A 26,244-nucleotide genomic window follows, 5' to 3' on the forward strand; every position below is an offset into this window, starting at 1 on the left:
CGCTCGGGCTCGAGCTCGCCTCTCGTGCCTTGAACTGTGAAGAGTCCACTGCGCCCTCACTTGGCTCGCCTGTTGCATGCACCTGAACTCACCTTGTCCTCGTGGCTGTGATGTTTCAACGCGCTCGCGCGGATCTCGGGGTGAGTTTAATGGCTTGTGTACCGTCTACCCTTCGTTTCGTGTGAATAATGTATGTGGAAGCAGTCCAGAAATAACTCCCATAACTGGAGCGCATTCAGCTTCGCTGGCTTGCTGTTTTCCATCCAAAGCTTTTTGTGATTTTTTTTTTTTTTTATATACATTAGCAACTTCAACTTGTCCATAACGCTGCTCCGTTTGAGTGTTGGAGAACGTGAAACTGTTTGATTATAGTGTGTCAAGGTGGGGGAAAAGGTCAAGATAAAACGACTAAGAGAGACTTAATAATTCAGCCTGCTCTACCTCATCGTTTCTTCACATCTTGCTATTTCATGATATATTATTCAGCATCAGTCTACAGTGATGCCAGATAAGACACTGCAGAAAGCTGCAGCCACACTTAAACTATGGAGGCATAGTATTCAGCCAAGCTCTGAGTTTGTCTGCCAGCGGACATTTTAGAGTAGATGCAGTGTGCTTCTCTATATTTTTCTACTCCCCAGCCACTGCATTACTGCCTCGCTGAGTCCTAAAAACACTCACTTCATCATCTAGATATTGTATTAAAGCACTTACTTGGAAGGGATGTGAAAATAAGATTCAGCTTTACATACTGCACATTTAAAGATGTATAATGTGTTCTGTGGCCCTTTTATTTGGATCACTTTTTGAATGCCAAAAAGCACTGACACTTTTCTTCAAATGAAGTAATTTCCTGGCAGCCGTGTTTTTGTCTGTACTAGCTTCCGATTTATCACATTTAAATCTTACCTGAGGATCCAGGTTTCATTTATTTATGCCATGAAAATCCTTGTGACACGAGTAAAGTGATTTCATCCAAACTTGGGTTCCGGATAGATTTTGCCAATCTGGGTAGCACCATAAATTTTTATCAGGGCTCCATAAACACAAACAGAGTAAACAGGCAAGTTTATCGTGTTAAAGGTGGCTACAATTGGTCACGTCATGTTTATCTTTTAAAAAACTGATTGATGTGGAATCTGTAGAATGTGATGTTCATGTCATATTGAATTCACTTAAATTTAGTTGTATTCATATTTCAGTTTACTAAACAACAGTTGCCTTCAGGTGCTTTAGAGTGTACGGAAAGACGCTACAAAATTAGAAAGAAAACCCCAACAACCACGCAGCACTCTATGAGCAAGCACTCTGTGACAGTGGGAAGGAAAAACTCCCTTTTAACAAGGAGAAACCTCAGGCAGAGCCAGGGTCAGCGAATGGCAACCATCTGTTGCGACAGGGGGTGAGGAGAGGATGATGGGACAAAAGACACACTATGGAAGCGGGTCAGAGATTAATAGTAACTAATGGCGATTGTGGCTCAATTACAAGGCCTTGTAATCGGAAGGTTGCCGGTTCGAGCCCCGGCTTGGACAGTCTCGGTCGTTATGTTCTTGGGCAAGACACTTCACCCGTTGCCTACTACTGGTAGTGGTCAGAGGGCCCGGTGGTGCCAGTGTCCGGCAGCCTCGCCTCTGTCAGTGCGCCCCAGGGTGGCTGTGGCTACAATGTAGCTTGCCATCACCAGTGTGTGAATGTGTGTGTGAATGGGTGGATGACTGGTTGTGTAAAGCGCTTTGGGGTCGTTAGGGACTAGTAAAGCGCTATACAAATACAGGCCATTTACCATTTAATGATTAAATGCACAGAGGTGTGTAAACACATAGAGAGTGAAAAGAGGTGAGTGAAGAAGAAACACTCAGTGCATCATGGGAAGACCCCTTCAGCCTAGACTTTTCGCAGTATAACTTATAGAGAGGATTCATGGGTCACCTGATTCAGCCCTGACTATAAACTTTATCAAAAAATAAAGTTTTTTAAAAGTTTAATCTTAAAAATAGAGGGTGTGTTTCTTTCCGAAATCCAAACTGGGAGATGGTTCCACAGAAGAGGGGCCTGAACGCTGAACTCTGGGTCCCTTTCTACTTTTAAATACCCTAGGAAACACAAGTAATCCAGCAGTCTGATAACAAAGTGCTCTGTTAGGATAGGTACTAAGAGGTCTTTAAGATATGACATGGCCTGATTATTCAAGATTTTGGGAGAAAGACATTAAATTGAATTTTAAATTTAACAGGGATTTATCAGAAGAAGCCAATATGGAAGAAATATATGCTGTTTTTCCTAATCCCTGTCAGTACTCTAGCTGCCGGATTGTGGATCAACTGAAGGCTTTTCAGGGAGCTTTTAGAGCGATCCAATAATAACGAATCACAGTAGTCCAGACTAGAACTACTAGGTTTTTATTGTTGATCACATCAGATAAAATCAGTATGAGAAATGTTATTATTCTCATTTCAGGCATTATCAATTTCTCTTCCCTTCAACGACACATCACCCCCTATATCCAAACGTCGACTCAACAGATTTTATCTGATGTAACATGTATGTGTGTCTTTCTGTGTGTGAGAATGTCAGCCAGCTTGGAGTAGGCGATGTCCTTTTGCCCCGAGGTGATGCAAGAAAGTGTGCAGTGAATGAGCAGAGAGACATGACGTCTGAGCAGCCACCAGGACCATAAATGGAAAAGCAAGCATATAGCCAGTGACCTAACATTCGCTGTTAGTCTGGGACTCACTGAGCAGACTGCCCTCATAAGACCACAAACACACACGTACAAACACATACTCTACTACTACAACACAAAGAGCTCCAACAGGAGCAGAGCTGCTGTTGCTGTTATTGGTTTAAGCTTTCAAAAATTCTCTCTTTGTCCTACAGCACCCCAAAATAAAGTAAACGCATGCACTCAAACACAATTGGACAAATGAACCAATATTTATGGCAAACACAAAAACATCTGTAGCAACTCATAGTGATTTTAATGATTCTTTTATTTTTCACTTTAATTAATTGGGTAAATAAAACAAAATACTTAATGTATATTTGGGTAGCCTGTGACAAAAATAGACAAACTATTTTCGATGCATATCATCGCAATTGTAGCACAAAGAATAAAGCATAGAAAGGAAAATCGTTATCACGACTACCATGTTGCACATCTAGGTCAATTTCAAGGGTAGGGCATCTATTTTTTTTTTCTTGTACCATCTGCGCTCTTGCACAAACACAGACCATTTGTAGACTCCTGGTTCGAGGCTAGGTATGATATCATGCAATGTGACATCACTTCCCTTTGAGGCAAGTCACATCTCACTCGACTGAAGCATGAACACAGAGCCACGCAGGGGATTTGTGCAAGAGTGTGTGTATGTGTGCATGTGGGCACATGACATCACAACGTCATCACTGCCCAGCTCCACTGGCATAGCTGTGCCTGTTGAAGCAGATATTATGTCAGAATGTGCCATGCTAGCAGAGCTGCTGCGGCTGCTGTTGTTGTGATAGCTGTTACTACTTCGCTTCTTTTTCTGTCAATGTGTCGCTGTTAAGCCAAAGGAAGAGTAGTACTGGGCAGCTGGAGGAGAGGAATTGTTTACCAAAGTATGAGGAGAGGCCAGAGGGCCAGCAGCTCCTCTGAGTCTGAAGAGAATCATCGGCCATGGTCGAAAGACTCAAAGGATCGGCCGTCACCGTGTGGACGCTCGTCAGAGGGAGATTCATCGTCGGAGTCTGATGTGGAGGCAGAAAGAGCAATGAAGAGGAGCCAGAGGTTCAGCAGTTCTTTCAGCTTTGGGGAGGATCAGGAGGTAGCGTCAAAAAACGAAGGTGAAGAAGAAGAACCGTCACCAAAGAACTCTAACAGAGTTTCCGTCAGAGAGGTGGTGGAGTCGGATTCTGAAAGAGAACATGCAGAAATTGAGGAAAGAAACAGTTTTTGTGACACCGATCAGCCAAGGTCAGGTTTATTCAGGCCTCAAGAATTATGGCTGGCGGTGACAAAATGTCTCTCCCTCCGGTGGCCCCCTTGTCTCTCCATCAGCAGACAAAGCAATAAGAAATTAGCCTACCAAGTGGATCTTGACCAGTTGGAGCACACGCAGTCATCTGTCACCTCAGAATCAACCAATGAGAGTTCTTCTAGTACATCTACCTCAGATGGCAGAGATGTGTCTTCGGTGAAGCAAAAGGAAGACGACGTCAGAAGCAGAGGGGTTAAAAGTGGCCCGCCCACTCGTCGAGGGGTGTCTCGGTCCTCTCCCAGATTACCAAGAAGCAGACAAGCTGCAGACTCTGTGCTGGCTTCGATGATGTTGGAGAAAGAAATGTTCCTGAGGATTGAGCTTGTAGATTCAGGAGAAGAGAGGGATGATTTACGCTACCGGGCAGAATGGAAGTTGTCAGAGAGAACTAAGGAACTGGCAGAGGGAGTATGGCTCTCTCGAAGCCTAACAGCTAATAGATTGACCTCCTAAATCAGAGGTTTGGTTGTCTTTGATGTGGTGGACTTCATACCATGCACCATGTAGGTTAATTATATTCAAATCTTAGTTAGTCTGACTGCTGATTAGAAATGGCCCAGATTTCGGTGAATAATCAGTGAGATTGTTTTTGCATGAAGACTGTGTAAACCACCGCCTGCTGATATAAACTGTGCTGATTCAAATGCAGTCACTGTGGCTAACTAATTAGAAATGCTATTTTCAGAAACGCAGCACTGCACAGTTAGTGTCAGTGTTTATTTTTTTGCCTTTCTGGGTGTCTGAGAAAATATTATACACATGGCTGGTTCCATGCGTGGGAGGAAAGGGAGATTTAATCCAATATATCATGTGTTTATGAATAAAAGCCTTTTTTGCAACCTGGAGTTTGTTTTTATGAGTAGTGAGAGAATAGTAAAACCACAGACGGTCATACCATGCTGAAATTTGAAAATAAATGCATAGAATAAATGAAAATTTTAGATGAAAAAAGTGAAATTATTGTGTAAAACTACTACAATGTAAACCCAAAACCAATTTTAATGGACACTCTGTGCCTGCAGGTTATAGTAATCCCACTTAGATTTGTTGTGATTTGTACTGTATTGTACTACCAGTTACAAACATCACATTAGGGAGGAATACTGGGTGAATCCAAGCGAGGAGTCAAACATATCATTTTGTGTCCGCTCACTGGCCTCTTTATTAGAGGCACTTTGTAGTGCTGGGTTGGACACCCCTTTGCCTTTAGAGCTGCCTTAACTCTTCATGGCACAACAAGGTGCTGGAAACATTCCTCTGAGATTTTGGTTCATATCAACATGACAGCATCACACAGTTGCTGCAGACTCTTTGGCTGGACACGTATATGATGTGGTTGTTTGAGTTACAGTTGTTTTCCTATCAGATCAAAGCAATCAGGCTATTCTCTTCCAACCTCTGACATGTTCATCACTGCTGATTCCCATTCTCTGGCTCTATGGGAAAATCCTTGTAGATCAGCAGTTTCTGAAATACTCAGACAAGCCCGGTCACCGTTCGTCCCCATTTTCATGCTCTGTTTGAACTTCACGAGGTCATCTTGATGGTGTCTAGATGGCTAAATGCACTGAGTCACTGCCTTGTGATTGGGTCATTTGATATTTGAGTTCACAAGCAGTATGACAGGTGTACCTCACATGTTGACCAGTGAGTGTATTCTTAGTATCTTGTACCAGGGACTTGAAACACTACAGGGAGTGCAGAATTATTAGGCAAGTTGTATTTTTGAGGAATAATGTTATTATTGAACAACAACCATGTTCTCAATGAACCCAAAAAACTCATTAATATCAAAGCTGAATGTTTTTGGAAGTAGTTTTTAGTTTGTTTTTAGTTTTAGCTATTTTAGGGGGATATCTGTGTGTGCAGGTGACTATTACTGTGCATAATTATTAGGCAACTTAACAAAAAACAAATATATACCCATTTCAATTATTTATTTTTACCAGTGACACCAATATAACATCTCCACATTCACCAATATACATTTCTGACATTCAAAAACAAAACAAAAAAAAATCAGCGACCAATATAGCCACCTTTCTTTGCAAGGACACTCAAAAGCCTGCCATCCATGGATTCTGTCAGTGTTTTGATCTGTTCACCATCAACATTGCGTGCAGCAGCAACCACAGCCTCCCAGACACTGTTCAGAGAGGTCTACTGTTTTCCCTCCTTGTAAATCTCACATTTGATGATGGACCACAGGTTCTCAATGGGGTTCAGATCAGGTGAACAAGGAGGCCATGTCATTAGTTTTTCTTCTTTTATACCCTTTCTTGCCAGCCACGCTGTGGAGTACTTGGACGCGTGTGATGGAGCATTGTCCTGCATGAAAATCATGTTTTTCTTGAAGGATGCAGACTTCTTCCTGTACCACTGCTTGAAGGTGTCTTCCAGAAACTGGCAGTAGGACTGGGAGTTGAGCTTGACTCCATCCTCAACCCGAAAAGGCCCCACAAGCTCATCTTTGATGATACCAGCCCAAACCAGTACTCCACCTCCACCTTGCTGGCGTCTGAGTCGGACTGGAGCTCTCTGCCCTTTACCAATCCAGCCACGGGCCCATCCATCTGGCCCATCAAGACTCACTCTCATTTCATCAGTCCATAAAACCTTAGAAAAACCAGTCTTGAGATATTTCTTGGCCCAGTCTTGACGTTTCAGCTTGTGTGTCTTGTTCAGTGGTGGTCGTCTTTCAGCCTTTCTTACCTTGGCCATGTCTCTGAGTATTGCACACCTTGTGCTTTTGGGCACTCCAGTGATGTTGCAGCTCTGAAATATGGCCAAACTGGTGGCAAGTGGCATCTTGGCAGCTGCACGCTTGACTTTTCTCAGTTCATGGGCAGTTATTTTGCGCCTTGGTTTTTCCATACGCTTCTTGCGACCCTGTTGACTAATTTGAATGAAACGCTTGATTGTTCGATGATCACGCTTCAGAAGCTTTGCAATTCTGAGACTGCTGCATCCCTCTGCAAGATATCTCACTATTTTTGACTTTTCTGAGCCTGTCAAGTCCTTCTTTTGACCCATTTTGCCAAAGGAAAGGAAGTTGCCTAATAATTATGCACACCTGATATAGGGTGTTGATGTCATTAGACCACACCCCTTCTCATTACAGAGATGCACATCACCTAATATGCTTAATTGGTAGTAGGCTTTCGAGCCTATACAGCTTGGAGTAAGACAACATGCATGAAGAGGATGATGTGGACAAAATACTAATTTGCCTAATAATTCTGCACTCCCTGTATGACTTGTGATGTGGGTGTGTTACATACACTACCAGTCAGCAGTTTGGATACACCTTATCATTTAATGGTTTGTCTTTATTTTTACTACTTTCTACAATGTAGGTACAAACTGCTGGCATCAAACATATGAATTATGTAGCAAAGAAAAAAATGATAAATAACTCTAAATTTGTCTTATATTTTAGATTCCTGAAAGTAGCCACCCTTTGCTTTGTTGACAACACTGCAAACCCTTGGCCTTCTCTCAACGGGCTTCACAATGCCGTCCCCTAAAATGTTTTTCACTTCACAGGTGTGCCTTGTCAGGGTTCATTTGTGGAATTTCTTGTTGGGACCATCAGTTGTGTTGTGCAGAAGTCAGGTTGGTCCACAGCTGACAGCCCTATTTGACAAATGCAAGAATTCATATTCAGTTCATCATTACTTTAAGAACTGAAGGTCAGTCAGTCTGGAAAATTGCTGAAACTTTGAATGTGTCCCTAAGTGCAGTCGCAAAAACAATCAAGCACTACTGTGAAACTGGTTACCGCCCCAGGAAATTAAGACCAAGCGTCACCTCTGCTGCTGAGGGTAAATTCATCCCAGTCACCAGCTGCAGATATTAACAGCACCTCAGATTAGAGCCCAGATAAATGACACACAGAGCTCCAGTAGCAGACACATCTCTACATCAACTGTTCAGAGGAGACTGTGCGAATCAGACCTTTATGGTCAAATAGCTTCTAAGAAACCACTACTGAGGAAAAGCAGCAAGCAGAAGAGATTTGTTTGGTCCAAGAAACCCAAGGAATGGACATTAGACCAGTGGAAATCTGTGCTTTATGAGTCCAGTCAAGATGGTTTGGGATGAGATGGACTGCAGAGTGAAGGCAAGGGCCAACAAGTGCTCAGCGTCTCTGGGAACTCCTGTCGGACTGACTGTTGGAAAACCATTTCAGGTGATGACCTCATGAAGCTCATCGAGAGAATGCCAAGAGTGTGCAAAGCAGTAATCAAAGCAAAGGGTGGCTATTTTAAAGAAGCTAAAACATAAATGTTTTGAGTTATTTCACACTTTTTGACTACTACATAGTTCCTTATGTATTCTTTCATAGTTCTTGATGCCTTCTGTGAGAATCTTGAATGTAAGTAGTCATGAAAATAAAGTAAACCATTAAATGAGAAGGTTGTTCCACACTTTTGACTGGTAGTATATGTTCTGCTTAGTGTGTGACTTTTCTTTGCTGCTCAGAGCCACATGTGTGTGGTGTACAGATGTCGAAAGATGCATTTATGTAGGCGTTAGCCAGACTTAGATATATGCAAATTGCTGAAATGTTTTAGCACAATGTGCAATTATGTTAAACACAAAGAAAAAAAAAATGAAGCCAAACAAGTGACAGCCCATCATGACTGTTCATTAGGCAAATGATACATGTACTGCTGAAAATGGCACAGTTTAATAACACAGTAAAACCAAATTGAGGATTTATAAGTAGCTATACCCTATTTGTGTGTGTGTGTGTGTGTGTGTGTGTGTGTGTGTGTGTGTGTGTGTGTGAGTGAGTGTGTTTTTCGTAGTTTTGTTTTCCCACAGTCAGTGTTTCTAAGTAATTAGCTGTACAGAGTGCCTCTTTTCCAGTGCATTATTAAATTTAAGTGCTTTTTGCCACTGTGGAGAAAGCCATTTGTATTTTTAAACATTTAGCAAGAAAACATGATCCATACTCTGGATTCCCTTCAAATCCAACAAGTTGAAATAATCACATCAGTTGTTATATTCATATGACGTCATTCACAGTCAAACAACATGTCTGGGTGGTTTCTTTTTACAATAAAGTAAATGACACTAAAGAATGAAACAAGTACAAGTAATGCTCAAACACTTCAAATCAGTGATATTACCTTTTAAGACATGGTTGGTTTACAGTTAGACATATCTGTCAGTAAGCAGACCCTGCTGTTTTCTTATGCTGTAATTCACCAGCTATTGCTCGGCAGGACACTTTATCTCTTTGGCTGGCTATTCCAGGAACAATCAGCCACCTGACATCTTCTGGCAGGAGGCGTTCGAGGTTGTAATGACAGAGTGCGACTGAAAAAGAGAAGATTTTCTCATCTTCTGTTGAGAAGAGACGAAATGCAGAACACAGAGTGCCCCGGTCCATTTTCTGACGACAATGTACAAGTGTGTTTGTAAACTGTGCTTGAAGGAACAGTCCCCAGAGATAGTTGCATAACATGGTGATAGACTGCAAATCCTAGCAGAGGACACATGTTCCAGTTGCCAAAGGACAAATGTGACTTCATGGAATTTTGAGGTCCTAGGAGGCCAGCCAGACAATAATTGCTTCATCTCCTGAGCCTTTTAGTTATATTCTATTAGATTTAAAGCATTTTAGAGAACCCATTATGCCATACTCTCAAATGTGATACCACTGCTGCTTTGCCAGACCTAAGACTGTTGTAGATTATTAGATTAGCAAAATCTTAACTGGAAAAAGCACATCAATGTGAAAAGTAAACTTTCTTCCAAACTTTGAATACTTGTCTGGGACTCTTGGTGAAATTCCAACTTCTGTAGAACTGTAAAGTGAATAAAGATGACTTACGCCCCCAGAGGCAACCCCCACCCCCACCCAAGAGTACTTTAGGAGACTTGGTTGTGACTCAGCAGCCGGCGCTGTCACCTCACAGCATGAGGCCGCAACTTGAATTTCCTGCCTCTTAACATCTTGGTATTGCTTTTAAGGTCTGCTCTGGTTTCCAACCAGCCATGCAAGTCAGATGGAGTGAAGGCATGATGGTGGCAGTTATTATTGCGCAGCAGAAATAAAATAGGAGTAAGATTGCTAGTGATATTGTCAAGAGTTACTGTTTTTGTTAACAGATGTGCAAAGTTGCCTTACCCCCGTCAAATGGCCATTATTAGGTTCATTTCTACATCTCAATTTTTTCACACTGTGCAGAAAACATGGAAGAGAGGGAGGAATAGAAAAGTTAACTCGTGCATCTCGAGAGAATATAGATTGTTTTGAGTCACAGGAAAAGAGTATGTTCATGCATATATAAGTTTTCCCTTGCGTACTATATATGCCTGCTGTCCCATGAGTGGGTGTATTCTGCAGGTTAATTTGTATAGATTCTGTCAGGTACAGAGTCGGCAGATAATTCCCCATTTGCACCTTTGTATAAATTTTTAACTGAGGTAAAGCGAGGTTAATTCTCTTCATTCCAGCACACTGTGCTGCCTCTTATGTATCATAGATGTATCTTATTATTTGCGCACGTACGCATACATGAGTTGTACAGAGGAGCTGTCAGTCAGACTCAAAAGTGAGCTTGCTTCTTCATGAATTTTCCATTTCAGTATTTATACTAGTAAAATACTAACTAACAGATGTCATGAAAACTCTGTTTTCAGCTAATATTGTTTCTGAACTGGAGATCAGAGAACGTATGATGAGATTTTATCACAAATCCTCAAGTGAGACCAGAGAGGAAACAAAAACAACAGATATGCGACAAATTTTTTTCCACAACAGTTTTCATTTGCCACAAAGTCCACAAGCTCGTTATGTTTTATGGCATTTTCTAACTATATTATTGAGAACAGTAAGCAACGAGCAGCTCATGCTGTTCAAGGTCTTTGCTGGGCCAACATCTAATGTGAAACCTCTTATGAGCAATACAATACAAAACAGTTGGGCACTGGTGTAATGTAAAAGATTACATGAAATTAAAATTGCAACTTTTCCGACTGACCTGTTTATAATCTGTAATGTTAATTCCAGACAGCCAGACCTTATTCATGCATTTAAAAACATGCCCTAGCTTACTGAAGTGCAGTAATACCAAAAGTGTCGTAGAGGGGCATGAAAAACTTGGTGAAATGAGCACGTGTTTTGGGATGATGAATTGATGTTGTGTGTGTTTACATGTGTGGTGGGTCTGTGGAGGACAAAGGAGAGTGATGGATGATTCCAGCAGGACATTTGTGGTGGTGGCAGAGATGAGTCAGCCATGGACACAAGCACACATGCACATACACACACCTGCACGCTTTCACCAACAGGCTTTGCAGATGGCCTGAAGTACTCTGGTGACATCCTTGGCTGTTGCTGTTTGGGATTCTTATGCGAAGTGTTTGTCCTTGTGGCTTCATAGTCTGCTGCGTGCTGAGGCGTGTGTGTGCGTCTGTGTGTATTTGCCATTTTGCTGCAGCATCGGGCTGGTTGATTATGTGATAGATCACTATCAAGTCAAGAGACTCCTCAGTAATGCCTCCTGCTGTCACCGGCACACATGCATATTCTCTCCTACGACATTATTCTAGCAGAGGAGACTGCACACAGGCACTGTTGGTGGTGAAGTGGGTATTCTGCTGCTTTTCACATAGCTGAGCGGTTAATTTTAGCCGGCTGCAGTAATCACCAGAACTTTAACCCTCAAGTTGTCAGGAAAGGAAAACTTAAGCTGAGGATTTTGTGCCTCAAAGCAGTACTGGACATTCCTGCTGAGAGTGGGATGGGCGTGACGGATTTCTGCGAATAATTCCCATTAATATCACTCTTCCTCACTCGATTTTCTGGGTTAAGATTAAGCCCGAAGCAGCTAGGTTTGCTGTGTAGTAAGAAATTACCCTTCTGATATAAGACTCTTTATCATTTCTGCATCAGAACTCGTATAGCACTCTGAGTGGTGGTGTTTTGACTGCTTTTATGATTGCTTGCTTTTACACTTTAATTTCCATAACCTTTTTACTTTTTTTTTTTTTTTTTTTTTAGTTATATCATCTTATCATCCAGTTACTCTCTGCAAAAGCAACGAAACATGCTATTTAAATGCAAATATGTTTTATTGAATTGACATTTTCCATCAGAAAAGGTGTGACCCAAGCTCTACATCAATCAGTGGCTATTTCACTCTCAAGTATACACAGGTGGGTTATGGGAACAACATACTACATATAATGATATTTTTATGAAACTGTATTGTCTACTGCATAGAATAATCCTATAAGTTCATGCTGTGGCTTTACCCTACAATCTAAGCAATTACCTAATTGTAATTTTTCTAAGTGTGAGCACCTCTCAAAGAGCAGACATTTTTGTAGTTTTCAAGTCTGGAGCGTTCAGATGTGTGTTAATGCAATGAATCTTCCAGGTGGTGGACATCCCTGTAGGTTCACCCCAAGCTCAGAGCATTCACAGTCTACATCTCAGACTCTTAATGTGCTAACTGAGGCTTATAATGTTAAAGTCCATGACAGTACAATTAGAAAAAGACTGAACTTGTTCTTGTTTGGAAGCAAGATGGCCAGGAGGAAGCCTCTTCTCTCTACAAAGAACGTGGCAGCAAAGTTTAGGTTTGCAAAGCTGCATCTGAAGAAGCCACGAGACTTCTGGAACAATTCGATTTGGACAGATGAGACCAAAGTGGAGATGTTGGAACAAAATGTACAGGTTCACGTTTGGAGACAACCAAACACAACATATTAGCACAAACCCCTCATACCAGCTGTCAGCACAGTAATGGGGAAAGGGGGGAATTTGGCTTGTTTTGCAGCCACAGGACCTGAAGGGTGTACTAGGAAGGAAGTTCAGCACAGAGAAAAAAGACTTAGCAGATTAGAACCAAGTATAAAACATTTATAAATTTCTGCAACTAAATACATGCAAATTCCAGTAATAATGCAACACACAGTATGCACTTCTTTAACTTTACAGTGGGGCTTCATTTGATGGGTTTAGTAAGGTGGGGCTGAAAAGGTTACATTTATAAAACGTATTCCCACAGCAGTGAATCAGTATCTCTGCGGTAGTATAAAAACATAACCTACTGTTGTCAAGGATATGTATTCAGCACTTGTTACCACAGTGATTTATACAAGAAATAAAAGAAGCAATTTTTGTGACACAGAAAACTGAATTTAAACTTGACATAGTTCACTAACCTATTAATCTTTCTTTGTAGCACACCCTTCTGAGCTTCTCTGTATACTTGGGCAAAAGGATCATAAGCACAGCAACAAATCTACAACAAAATGGCGAAAAAGAAAAGAATCACGGTGATGCCGTGGCCCAATCAAAATCAAATGCTTGCAGCAGGACCTGAAGAAAGCTGTGCATAAATGAATGCCTGCAAATCTCAATGATCTGAAGCAACACCATGAAGAAGATTGGGGCAGGTTTCCTCCACAACCATGTGAGAGACTGATAATGTCACACAGAAAACAATTGCTTCGAGGTATTACTGCTAAAGATGAAACTCTGTTTTCACATGACTGGAGCTAAGCTCTTTTTCACTGACTCTTTCAAGCTAGGCTGTTTAAACTGAATTAGCTCACTTACTGGTTGTAGTCTATGTTTAAGCAAAAGTATCTCCCACTTCATGGAAGGTTCATGTATAAATATATTGAGTATACTAATGGAATATTTCAGGACTCTTTGGCTATTAATGGGAAATACTCACAGTATTCTTAACAGTTATAGTGCCACAGAAGAGCTAAACAAATGATCTATTTATTTCAAAGGTCAGAACATCACCTCAGGAAATGTTTTCCTTTTTGTTGTTTAAGTGATATGTTAACTGATTCTGGTTTGTAGCTCAACAGATTGATCAATAATTTGCAGAAGTTACAATGAGGGATATCTTTAGTTTCTTTTTCAGGTTTCCACTAGTTAAAAAAATCATGCATGGTTGCATTGCAATATTTCACATATTAAAAGAGATACACTGTATTTTGCCAAGGATTAGTGAACCTTTAAATGTGTATTTAATGTGTATACTGTACCTTCTATCAGCGCTATCCATTAAACTCAGGCTGGAGCCTGTCCCAGCAGTCATAGGGTGAGAAGCTGGATACACTTTGGGCCAACACAGAGAGACAGATATCTATTCACATGGACAACTACAGCCAGCCATTATCATCAGTTAACCCAACATGCATGCATGTGTTTGGGCTGTGGGAGGTAGTTTGAGTACCTGAAGGGAACCCATGCAGGCAGGGGTAAAATATGCACGTTGAAAAGCTTACGGCGGCCGGTGGATTTGAACGCCTCTTGCTGTGAAGCGGTATTTCCAATCCAATTCTCCAATTCTCATTATTAAAGAAGTTTGTATAATTCATAAGTACCTTGTTTTCATGTTGGATTTAATTGACTTAGACAGAATAGCACAGGAACGTTGCACAGCCGGATTTAATCAAGTGAAAAATTGCTGCAATAGTAACCCACACAATAAGATGTGTCAGCCATGTTGAGCTCACTACACTGTCTTACCATCACACAAACTGTACCTTTAATGAAATGTTGTAATTTATTGGATCCATGTATCCTTATATTTAGTATAAATATAAGCATGGATCCACATAGAACAAATTCTTACTCAAATATGCATCAGAATTTCTTCTTAGCACCACTTTATGCAATAATTATTGTCTACTAGTATTAAAACACATTTTCTTACCTATTTATGTAAGAAGAAACATGGCTATCAGGTAGAAATTGTGCAGGAGTGAGTGGATATTATTTTTTGTCAGACTCAGTGTAATGTGCGGTCTTTCTCATCATGGATCAAATGGCACAGCAGGGCTGCAGTGATGGAACATGTGGATGTCCTCAAGTGAAAAGAGGAGAGAGACCAGATGGGACCAAATAACCTGGCAGACTTGATCTGTCTCATTTCACAGGTTGTCATCTTCAAGAACGTGGCAAACGCAGGCAGAGACAGGACCAGGAAAGCTGGTTTGTAGCTGCGTACGGTGGGAAGGATTTCTTCACATTTGATGCAGATGTTTACTTGGACTCGAGGACGACCTGGTTAGATTTAGGTCGTTAAAAGTCGAGCTCTCACTGATGTTACAAAACACTATTTTTGGACACGACTTGAGAATTATAAAGCAAATGATTCCAAAGGTTCTCAAAGTATCTAAAATGATGAATTAATGACAAAAGGTGAAAGGTCAACTTCACTGTGACATCATAAAGTTCTGAAAACATTTTTTTGTCTTTTCTGTTATGCTACACCATAATTCAGTTCATTTTATCCACATGTCCTGGTGCTTGGAGGCCTTTTGTGAAGAAGCCCCAGAGAACATTATATAGAAAAAAAACTGCAGCAGACAGAATAAGCAGAACTGTCAGTCTATTTTTCTATTTGAAAAGAGCTACTTCATTCGTTGTCTACTGCTTTGTTGAAGATGTGTGTGTGAAAAGGAATCTAAATTTCAGCAGCCTCCTTTTTTTTTTCTTTTTTTTTTTTAAAGCTTTTTTGGCTTTTGTGTTCCTCTAAATCAGCTTTACTGGCTGAACAGAAATACACTTAATAACTGTCAGAGGCAGCAGAGAACGAGAGCTAAGCGCTGGATACTGGAAGATAATTTCACGAGTTTATAATTCAAAGAACACACAGGAAAACTTGTAGCTAGGGATGTTCCAGCGACTGGGCAGGCAGATCTTCAGAGATGACCCAAAGTTTAGTCCACAGAATGAGATGTGCTGTAGGAGGAGGGACAGCAGCTTCAGTCACAGAAACGTGCACAATGGACAAATGGTGGCCTGATGATACATCACCAGAGATCATGCAACAAACTGGCACGACTGAAGGATTTCCACAGCCTTAAGAACACGTGGAGAAAGCTGAGTAATTAATCACAGGTGAGCCAATTGAAGATCTGCTGTCAGGTGTGTCTGATAAAGGCGAAGACAGGATGCGCCAACGAACCACATCAGAGACAGATAAACAACGAGCCAGAGAGAGAGCAAGGGCGACAGGGCCACCCAGGAGGACAGAGGGACCTTGACAATAACTTTTAATATAAATTTCTTCAGTGTTAACCTTCTGATATCAGTCAGCATGCTTTATACAGTTTGTCAAAAAGCCCCTTAAGAGCTGCCAAAACACATCAGGTCCTGAGGACAGAGGCGTGGAATGAAGGTCAAAGTCTGTGTGGACTGAGTGGATGAAACGCTTCAGTGGCAGGTACTGAATACCACACTCACATCTTCTAATATTTATTGGTGCATCAGGATCATGGGCAGATATGAACACATCAGAAGGTCTCACTGACCTTTTGGCAAAAATTATTTTAAGTTGGTGAGTCTTATAAGTCTTATCGACAAAAAAAGACAAAAAATGGTGATGAAGTGATAATCAGTGACATTTTTTTTTTAAATAATTATCACTGAATCAAAGCCTAACATCCCAAATTTATTTATGATCATGATCGCTTAATTTGAAATTAATAATGTGTCCAGATATGTAAACTTGATATCTCCCATTTTTAGTTACATCACTCCTCTTAGTAGCATTAGGTGTTACTTACACACACACACACACACACATTCAGCACAATCACTTTCTTGCTGATACAGTGTATTAGAATATGTTCCCTTCCCTCACTGTGGCATATATGGAAAATGTTCTGTACATTCACTATCTGAAAAATAGCTATGTGCACCCAGAACAAATGGGCTGTCACCATACCAGCTTGGATACTGTCATCTTCGCAGCATAGTGCAAGGCTGAGAAATACGGGTGGGAACTAAATCAATCCATATTGCATGTTTTTTTTTCCATACTTACTTTTGTGCAGTCTTGGCTGCAACTTTTCGAAAGCATAAAATTAGTATTACAGATGGTAAGGATGAACTCTGTGAACTACAAAGATTTACTGAAATGAGTACGTGAGGTAATGCTCGCATTAGGAATGCTGACGTCAAAAAAATATTATACAGAACTTATAAGAAAGTGAATCTTTATGTGATAGTGCAGTGGTTTATCTCTGAAGGCAGCTATGGTGTAGGCCCGAAGGCTCTGGGGGAAATCAGTCACCAGTGTGCATGCAAAGTCTGTGTCACAAAGTCATTGTCAGAAGTATTCCTCCTCCTATCTCTGACGTGCCCGTTCCCTCTGCCTCTCTCCTGCTTCAATCACACTAATCATTTTCCTTGTTAATTGCTTCTTTACCCCACAGTGTTGTCACGCCTGTGTGACAGCTCATTTTTTCCTGTGCTGTACCTGCTCCAATGTGCTGGTCCATATCTTGGTGTTTTTGTTCAAATGTAACCGTACAAAACGGTGGCTCATATAGCCAGTGTGCTTGGAAACTGATAGACAGTCCAGCACGTACTTATAGTTCATGTGCACTTAACTTGGACAGATAACACGCTATCAGTGAAACACTGGTAACTTTCATGTCATCACCGTATTGAGTAACAACATCTAGGGTGAAGACAAAGTCACTGCTAAGTGTTAGAGCTTGCTAAAAGTCATGTTAATGAGTAATGGGTTTACATGCATCTCCATTCCAGCTCCATTAAAATTCACATAAGACCTGGGACTCATTACAGCAATTAAGAAACATAGGGTAATTTACTGTAATTATCATGTAGACTCACAGATATCTTTGCTAGGTATAAATGTTTAACTGCTTGTTAATGCAAATATCAGTCACGTGCCTAAATGCATTGAGTTGCTGCCATGTTGACATGGTCAAGACGACCTTGTGAAGTTAAAATCGAGCACCAGAATGGAGAAAGAAGGGGATTTAAGAGAATTTGAACGTGGAGGTTTGTGCCAGATGGGCTAGTTTGCTGGGATTTTCACAAACAACCATTTCCGGGTTTTATAGAGAGTAGTCCAAAAAAGACAAAATATCCGGTGAGCAGCAGTCCTCTGGTGAAGCGAAGCCGGTAGGAAGGCAACAGTCGTTTAACTAAGTAACTCAAGTAACCACTCATTACTACCAAGGTATGGACAAGAGCATCTCTGGACATACAACATACCTGAACATTGAAGCAGATGGGCTACGGGTGCCGCTCCTGTTAGCCAAGAACAGGAAACTGAGGCTACAATTCTCATGGGTTAACCAAAACTGGACAACAAAAGACATGTTCCCTGCTCTTATGAGTCTCGACTTTTGCTGTAACATTCTGATGCTTCGGTCAGCATGAAAACATGGATCCATCCTGCTTTGTGTCAGTGATTCAGGCCCTGGTGATGTAAGGGTGACTTAAAATCCCTCAGTGCCAGCTGAGCATTGTTTAAACACCACAGCCTACCTGAGTGTTGTTCCCAACAAATGTCCATTCCCACAGTGTATCCATCTGCTTCAATGTTGTGTTTCCAGCAGGATAACACACCACGTCGCAAAACTCAAATCATCTCAAACTGGTTTCTTGAACATGAGAGTGAGTTCATTGTACTCAAATGGCCTCCATAGTCACCGTATCTCAATCCACCAGAGCACCTTTAGGATGTGGTGGATCGGGATAAGCAGCCAACAAATCCGCAGTTACTGTGTGATGCTATCATGTCAACATGGAACAAAATCTCAGACGAATGTTTTCAGCACTTTGTTGATTCTGTACAACAAAGAATTAAGGACATTTTGAAGAAACGAGTGGCTCTAGTACGAGCAAGGTTTTTTAATTCTACTCCGGCATTCAGTAAGCAACAGCTGCAATACTGCCTGAAGTAAGTTAATATCTAACTAATTATGTTCTATAATCCAGGCAGCTCACCAGTCAGCAGTTTTACCTTAAGAGAGCAAGGGGTGCTTTTTATTCTGCAGGTATTTTACTGCGGTGTCGTCCCAGTCCTTCTCTAGACAATGAACAGAAATCCAGAGAAACACATGATCGAATGCTGAACACAACAATCAATTATTACCTGATACTGTTTATCACTAACTATTACGAATCATTACTGCTACTGTTTATCAAGCAAATACAGGGACTATAAAAACGACACCACCCTGTCCACCCTGTATGTAGGTCATTCATAATATTATAGAGATTGAAAAGTTCAAATATCAAGGTTACATTTTTAACAATTTAGCCAACACTGCTGGTCGAGTGTTTGAGCAGGTAACAGGTCAGTGTGTTGCCCAAAGACCTTGTCAGATCACATTAGGCGATATCTCGATTAAACCTGAGCGCTTTCAGTCGCACCAGGGCAAGTCGTCGCTTCCTTTTCCACAACAAACTCAGAAGATGGAGACGCATCAGCTTCAACACCGCCTTAAGACTGGTTAAGGTGCAATGACACATGGGAAAACCTATGATGTGAACCTCTGCCCCGCAGCTAAACAAGACATCACTGTCATATCTCACCCATTTAATATATCACCCTTCTCTGCTTCTCTAGCCTCTTTTCACATGCCCTTAGTGCTTCTGAATTCTTCTGTCAGTCCACGCTTTGTTCTGTACAGCATTTTTCATAGATCTCCGGTGCACAGAATCAATTTAGGATAAGAGTTCTCTAGCGCTGGTGGAAAGGCATTGAAAAGATGGTCAGACAAGTACAGTTCAAAGCTGACAAGCTGTGTCTGGATACACATTAAAGCTTATTCAGTGCTTTCTACATCTCCTTGCCTTAGGGCATTGAAACAGAGGGGGAGAGTGACAGAGGGGGAGAAATATTCATGACTGGATGAGCATCAAGGAGAAATGGAGCAGGAATTAGAAAGGGGCGATAGCGGCAGTGCATTCCCTGTAGTGTAGGCCCTGTGCTCGCCAGTAAAATGTCTTTAAAACCTTTGAATAATGAGTATTAATGAGTACTGATGCAATTTGTTACGCATATAAGTGGTTAAGAAGATGGATGGGTATTCCATATGTGTCCCAGCAGATGTATCGAGGCTGTGCTGTATATATGCCACAACTCAATCACTCCGTGTTTGGGAGATGGGACTGTGCCTGTGTGACGTGTCGGGCAGGCTCAGGTCCAAACTGGCACACTGCCTGATGACTGTGACAGCTGCCAACAATGGTGCCCATAAGGGGATGTGGCATAGAGTGTGGACCTCAACAAAGCATAAGGCCATATATCAATCTTTTCACATTGTGTTAAAGTCCCAAAGCACATCTCCCTCATGGCCCACTATTGTTTTGGCAGAACACAGCTACAAATGAAAGTGTGAGGCTTTGCTAATTCGTAGGCAATTAAAGCACAAAGGAAGTCATTTTAATGCAAACTCCAGATATTTCTGACCGGTGAAATGTTTTTATTAGTCTTCCCTGACATCCTGAGAAAAGATTAGTGATCTGTGATACACCACAGGACAGAATTCAACAGCAGCTAGAGTTTTATAAGCTGCTGAATATACAGTATGGTGTCCGCATACTATAATTGCATTTTCTTGTCAGTCTGATTAGATAGAAAATCTTGCACTGTATGCATGATACTACATCTGCATGGTGAAGCATTTATCTCATGCTTCCCCACAGTCTGTAGAAAGTGATCCATCTTAGAGTCACTAGAACAGTCAGCTTGTCCCTAAATGTTACTGCTACTACAGAAACATCTTAATATGTCGGCCTATCCTGTAGTTCATTTAATGACAACATTATCTTGTCATTTAATATTCTGTAAAAACTATTTTTTTCTTTAACCTGCAGCTTGGCACCAGTTTGAATACTGACATAGCGTTTTATGAACACCATTTCCACCCGGCTTGGAGAAATTCGGCGGCAGTGATCGCAGATTTGCAAAGTTTCCTTGTTTGCTCAACTTTGACATCAAATACATAAATTAGCATCTCAACAATGGTAAGCGGGTGGTGGCGGCGGCAGCAGCAGACCATCCAAAGCAACCGGTCATTTTTGTGTTTGTATTCACATCAAACTTTTACAACACGTAATTTAAAATCTTGCATAATTTGTCACAGTGAGCTGAATGCCAAACAACATGTGGGTGAATGCCTTCAGTTATTTGCATTCACACATAACTTTGAGTTTTCCAGTCGACTAGAAATCAACGGTTGTGTGTCCTTGAGATGTTGTGAAGACTGACTGCATAACCAGCAGGATACATTTAAATTATTATTAGACTGGGGTGCTTTGTTTGTCCCTATAGAGGAAAAATTAACATACGTGTCACAAACTCATTGATTCCTTCGACATTTATTATACTTGCTGTTTATAGTCTAGTTCATCTTCTTGGTTATGTAATATTTAATTAGCTTGCGTGCTCGCTCCCTGTTCCCTCTATCTTGTCTCCATGTTTGTTTATCTTCTGTCCCAGTGCCAAGTTTGCATGTGTTAGTCTGAGTCTCGCTATGTAAGTGTGTTTGTTCCTGTTTTATTTTGATAGTTTTGTGTCTTGTGTGCTTTGTATTGACTTTAACTTCCCCCGATTTTGTTGTAGCTGTCTTACCCAGTGTTTCCCATCTCCCTAATTACCTGGTGTGTATTCAAGTTCTCAGTTTCTTTCTGCTCTTTGGCATGTTCCCAGTCTCTGCCTAGCCTGAGTTATTTTGTCATCCTTAGAAAGCTGCTATTGATTTTAATATTTCTGTTTTTTGAGTCCTGCGTTTGGGTCCTCCTTTGCCTGCCACACAGTTGTCCCTGACATATCAATGATGAAAGTTGTGTTAATTTCTTTCAGGATTGCATGTTGTGGTCTTGTTGTGATATTTACAGGGTGACTACTCCTGAGGAATGTTTCAGTGGTCTAGTTTTCCTCCCTTTTGTGGATAATTTATCTTATTGTGGATGGATGATCAGCCAGATCTTGTCAGGTAGAAATTCTTGTACAACTTCCAGCTCCATGCAGTTCTGTAAATCATTTTCTATGGTCCTGTGAAGCCTGAGCTGGTCGCACCAAGCAGTGTTTTGTGAGAAATGATCAGATTTTATAAATAAATGCCGATTTCCTGGTAATTAAACTTTTTCTTCTGAAAAGTATCTTTATTACTTATTTGTTTCTACCATTAAAAATGGCTCTGAGACAATTTAAGGCAGCGACTCATCATGCCACTTCTTGCTCAGTATACAGTATAAACTAGCTGCCCCAGTCTGCATGACCTCTCCACTGGCATCTGTAACTGGAAGTGTTTTCAAAAGCTGAGTAATGCAGTTGAGTACGCACAACCGTCCCATATTACCCAGAATGAACAGCAAACACAAGTCCCTTCTGACACATATGGAGTAAGCTTCACTTTAGATCTGAGTTCACTGAGTCGGGAGGATATTTCTAGGTCAGTGAAACAGACAAGCACTTGTATGCATTTCAGATGTGCTGTAATTTTTACTCTTCTCTCAGCGATGGAGAGGGTCAGTTTACGCTTTATTTAGCTACATTAACTGTCAGCTCGCTCGAGCAAACTTGCTCGTGTTTTTATTTTCACAGCTAAACCAACATGTCACTGGTGAATGTTTAATTATATAAATGAGAAAGTCAGAGTGAACTCAATTTTTAGCCAGGGAGTGACCGTTAAAGTGAGGAAACTCTGTTGTTTAAAAGCTTCCCATCTTTAAAAATGCATGACCTGTAGAGAGAAGTATTTTTCTGGACTTAGATGCTGCAGGTGAGCTCACTTTCTGTTTAACGAAATGACAAAGCCTGGTAGATAACCACTGTGAAGTTAATCTGAGTCAGTTAATTTAGGTGTCTATAAAAAAAGGCTGGATTTAATCAATATTTTAAATGTCAAAAATATCAAAATTTTGCCACAGCAAACCAGTTGTGTTGTATTTTAACAGCTGACACAAAATAGCTGTGATTACTCTGAAAATATGCTGCAGTGTAAAAGAAAGTGACGGAGATGAAAGAGTAGCTTTGCTGTTGGTGTCACTGAAGAGACAAACATTACCTAATCTATACTGCCCTCAACAGGGAATAGGTGAATTCTCAAAGGTGGTGTGAGAAATATGGAGTAAGGTACAGTAGCTGATTAGTGGAGTTGATTTAATATTACAGCACTGCTACATGTGCTGTAATTTTATTTTTTTACATTTAACTACATCTAAAGGTAATTAATGGAATTACAGATGAGGACAAAATTATTAGCCTCCTATGATTTATTGATTTATTTATTTATTTTTGTCAAAAAGTGCTTTTATAACATAGCAAGGGATTTTCAAAATGGCATTTCTTAACAGACTTTCTTTAGAAAGCATAAATGACTTCTATTTGCACACCATGACAGAATTATTTCAGAAAAAACAAAAACGACTCATGAAAAACAGACGTTTTTTTTTTTTTTTGGTTTTTTTTTGTATTGGGCCTTGGCATAAATGATGTGCTTTAACTTTGTAATCTTATAAAATCAAGTGAAACTGAGGGTTACCTTTTAATTTGCATCGTGCCAAAAAGAAAAGAAGTCAGTTTAGACTTGAGAAAACGAATCGTTAGTGATCACAAAGCAGGAGATTGATGTGCAAAGTTATCTTACTGTTTCTGAGTGTCAAGAACTGGAGTGAGAGGTTTCATCAAGACATTCAAAGAGAGCCACACAGTACAGAACAAGCCTGGCAGAGGTTGGAAGTAAAAGATTTCAAAGTCTCTGGAAAGTGGAAAGTGGTGACAGACGTGAGTAAAGACCTCAGAACAATTCCAGAGACACCAGTGAATGACTTAACCATATCTCAAATTGTAGTCTCAGAGAAGACGATCACTTCAACCCTTAACAGGAAAGACTGTGAGGTTTCAGACTGAGAGAAACTTCACTTCTGCAGAAGAGACACCTTCAAAGCCACACTGAAGTACATTACTGTGCAAAAGTGTTGATTCTCCTCTTTATATTTTCCCTTGTTTAAAAATGGCTTCTTGACAGCCACCCTTCCACCAGATGAGGCTTCAGTGAACAGTAGATGGATCAGCTGAAGGTCCAGTTACGTCTCTCAGGCCCCGTTCCAGGTCTTTTCTGGATTTGCTTCCTTGTTTCTTAAGGAAAAGGCTTTCAGATACTGATCATCTGCTGATGGCCTGACACTTCTTCTTTTGTCCTCCACTTGTCTGTTTTTTTTCCCCCCCAAGACATACTGCACACCATACTGAGATATGCCAAGTTTTTAAGCTAATAGCTGTTTGCGAATCTCACTGGTGGTGGAATAATATTATTTTATATCTGTCAAACTGTTTTTTGGAGATTCATGTAAGGAAATTAGAAAAAAAATATTAGTTTTGGCCCAGGCTGCTAGAAACAAAGAGACAGGTTATTGATGAAGCTCCTCCACTAAAGACCAGCATGACCAGCTGATGAACCCTGTGCCTGAAAAGAGTAATATTGTTACTGGATTAATTTGTCACTGGATCTGTGCTGCTTTAAAAAAATAAACCCAAACAAAAAAACCTGCAAAATCAAACCACTAGATGGAGATGTTGATCTATTTAAATTCTTCACCCAAACAGTTTCTTTTCTCAGTGCACTGTGGGCCTCACTCACATTGTGAAGTGAACCAGGCAGACCAGATTACAGCTGGTGGGGTCTAAAGATTGAGGGAACTTAGGAACAAAGAAAGTTCACATAAGTGGTTTGTTTTTATACCAGTTATCTGCAGTTAAAGCTGAAATCCATCAAATGAATTCCTTCCTAAATTAAGTGCAGTCCTAATGTGATCTAAAGCTGAAACATTGTGTGGAGCTTCCTTAAGCATTTTGAGTTCAGACAGAATTACAGTCTAAATATTATTTATTTAGTTTAATGAGGATAGGGAAATTTAATATCTTAATTAAGAAAATGAGTAAAGTCTCCAGCTTGATATCAGAGGATATTACACAAAATTAAAATATAGAAGTATAGCCAAGTGGCATTGCCTGCAAGATTGTGATTTTCTGTCATTTGAGGCAGCACTGATATTGCGTTATGCCAGTAAAAATGTTGGATTAGAACATATTTCACGAGTGTCGGGTAAATTATGGTTTGAATTAGCTCTTGTCCCCAGCTGAAGATGCATTTGTCAAAATCTCCCTATGTATAGATGGAGCATGTCTAATGGCACTGCTAAAAATGAATGGGGGGAAATATTTAAATGATTGGGCAGAGAGAAAAGTATTACCATAACCCTTTCTGATCCGTACATCACAGTAAAGATTTAAAAGAATCATGCCACCCGTGGTTGTGTGTGTGTGTGTGTCTGTGTGTGCAGTGCACTGTGTGCAATACCCTGGGGATCAGTCATGCTGGGCTTTTGATTGTGGCAGGGCAGTCTCGGTGGAACACACTGACATACTCTCAGTGAATGAAGAAAAGATGGAGTCTGCGTACGTGGAAAGCCTGCGGGACTATTTTTTTTTCTCCTCACTTCTTTTTTTTTTTTCCCAATGTTGTTTTTTTGCTTTGTCATATTACACACTCGTTGTGCTGAACAGCTCATTGTTTCCAAATATCAGAGCATGAAATACACACACATGCACACGTGCACACACGCACAAAATCCTTTTCATAATCTCGTCTGCTTTGAATGCTGACTTTATCCCATCTGACTGAATGAATCTCAATATAGCCTCGCATGAGCACAGTATGTGGGGATGGTAACAGGAAAGAGCTGACTTCCGTATAAGCTCTCGACAGCAATAGGCTGAGTAAGTGGAAGAATATGCTGCCTGTGGATATAATACCTCAATAAGCCAAAGATGTTAATCTAAAGACCTGGCTCCATGCATCTGGCTTTTTTTTTTTTTTTTTTCGTTCTGCTCCCTTTGCCATCTGCATTCATCCAGTTATCCTCATTAAACGATTTAAGAAGTTTAAACAGTTAGATTTAATATTTGTTTTTTGTTTTTTTTAACAATATGACAGAGATTTGCTGGGCTTTTTATGGAGCTTGCAAATTAAGGGAACTACCGAAGATCATCTTCCATGGGGCGTCTAATGGTTCACTCGCTCTAGAGCAAAAATCGGATGCTAACCTACTTGCAACTGAGGAAAAAAAATCTGTGGTTGCTTAAGTTTTTCAGTAGTTGCTGTGACCAACTGGTTGCTCAGAAGTGGAAACAGAGACAGATTGCCAAAAAGTTAAAGTCAATCTGTGTCAGTAAATACTGAACTATTCATGGTGGAATTGCTGAATTTTTCTTTCAAAGCTCTGAATCTAAGTAGTTATGTGAATTTCTGTGTACGCAGATGCCAAGAAATTTGCAATTTTCAACAATTTATCACAGTTAATCTTCAACGATTTCTACATAATTGCCAACTTGCATCCATTCAGTGACAAACTAATAGCTGACTGATAGACTGACTCTGTCGTAATGTTCTT

At 40.6% G+C, this 26,244-nt stretch overlaps 1 protein-coding gene across 1 annotated transcript in view; it reads left to right on the forward strand.

Annotated features, from left to right (window-relative positions):
* Positions 1–61: 61 nt before the first annotated feature.
* dtnbp1b (dystrobrevin binding protein 1b) overlaps positions 62–26,244 on the forward strand; it is a 68,039-nt gene continuing 41,856 nt past the window's right edge. Inside the window, exon 1 of the mRNA XM_084918948.1 lies at positions 62–140. Within this exon, the coding sequence (XP_084775074.1) occupies positions 77–140 (64 nt within the window). The 5' untranslated portion in view covers positions 62–76. The remainder of the gene's footprint in view (positions 141–26,244) is intronic.

This window comes from Perissodus microlepis, chromosome 22 (assembly GCF_051167445.1).
Source record: "Perissodus microlepis isolate ML-2025 ecotype Zambia chromosome 22, ASM5116744v1, whole genome shotgun sequence".
NCBI classification, from domain to species: domain Eukaryota; kingdom Metazoa; phylum Chordata; class Actinopteri; order Cichliformes; family Cichlidae; genus Perissodus; species Perissodus microlepis.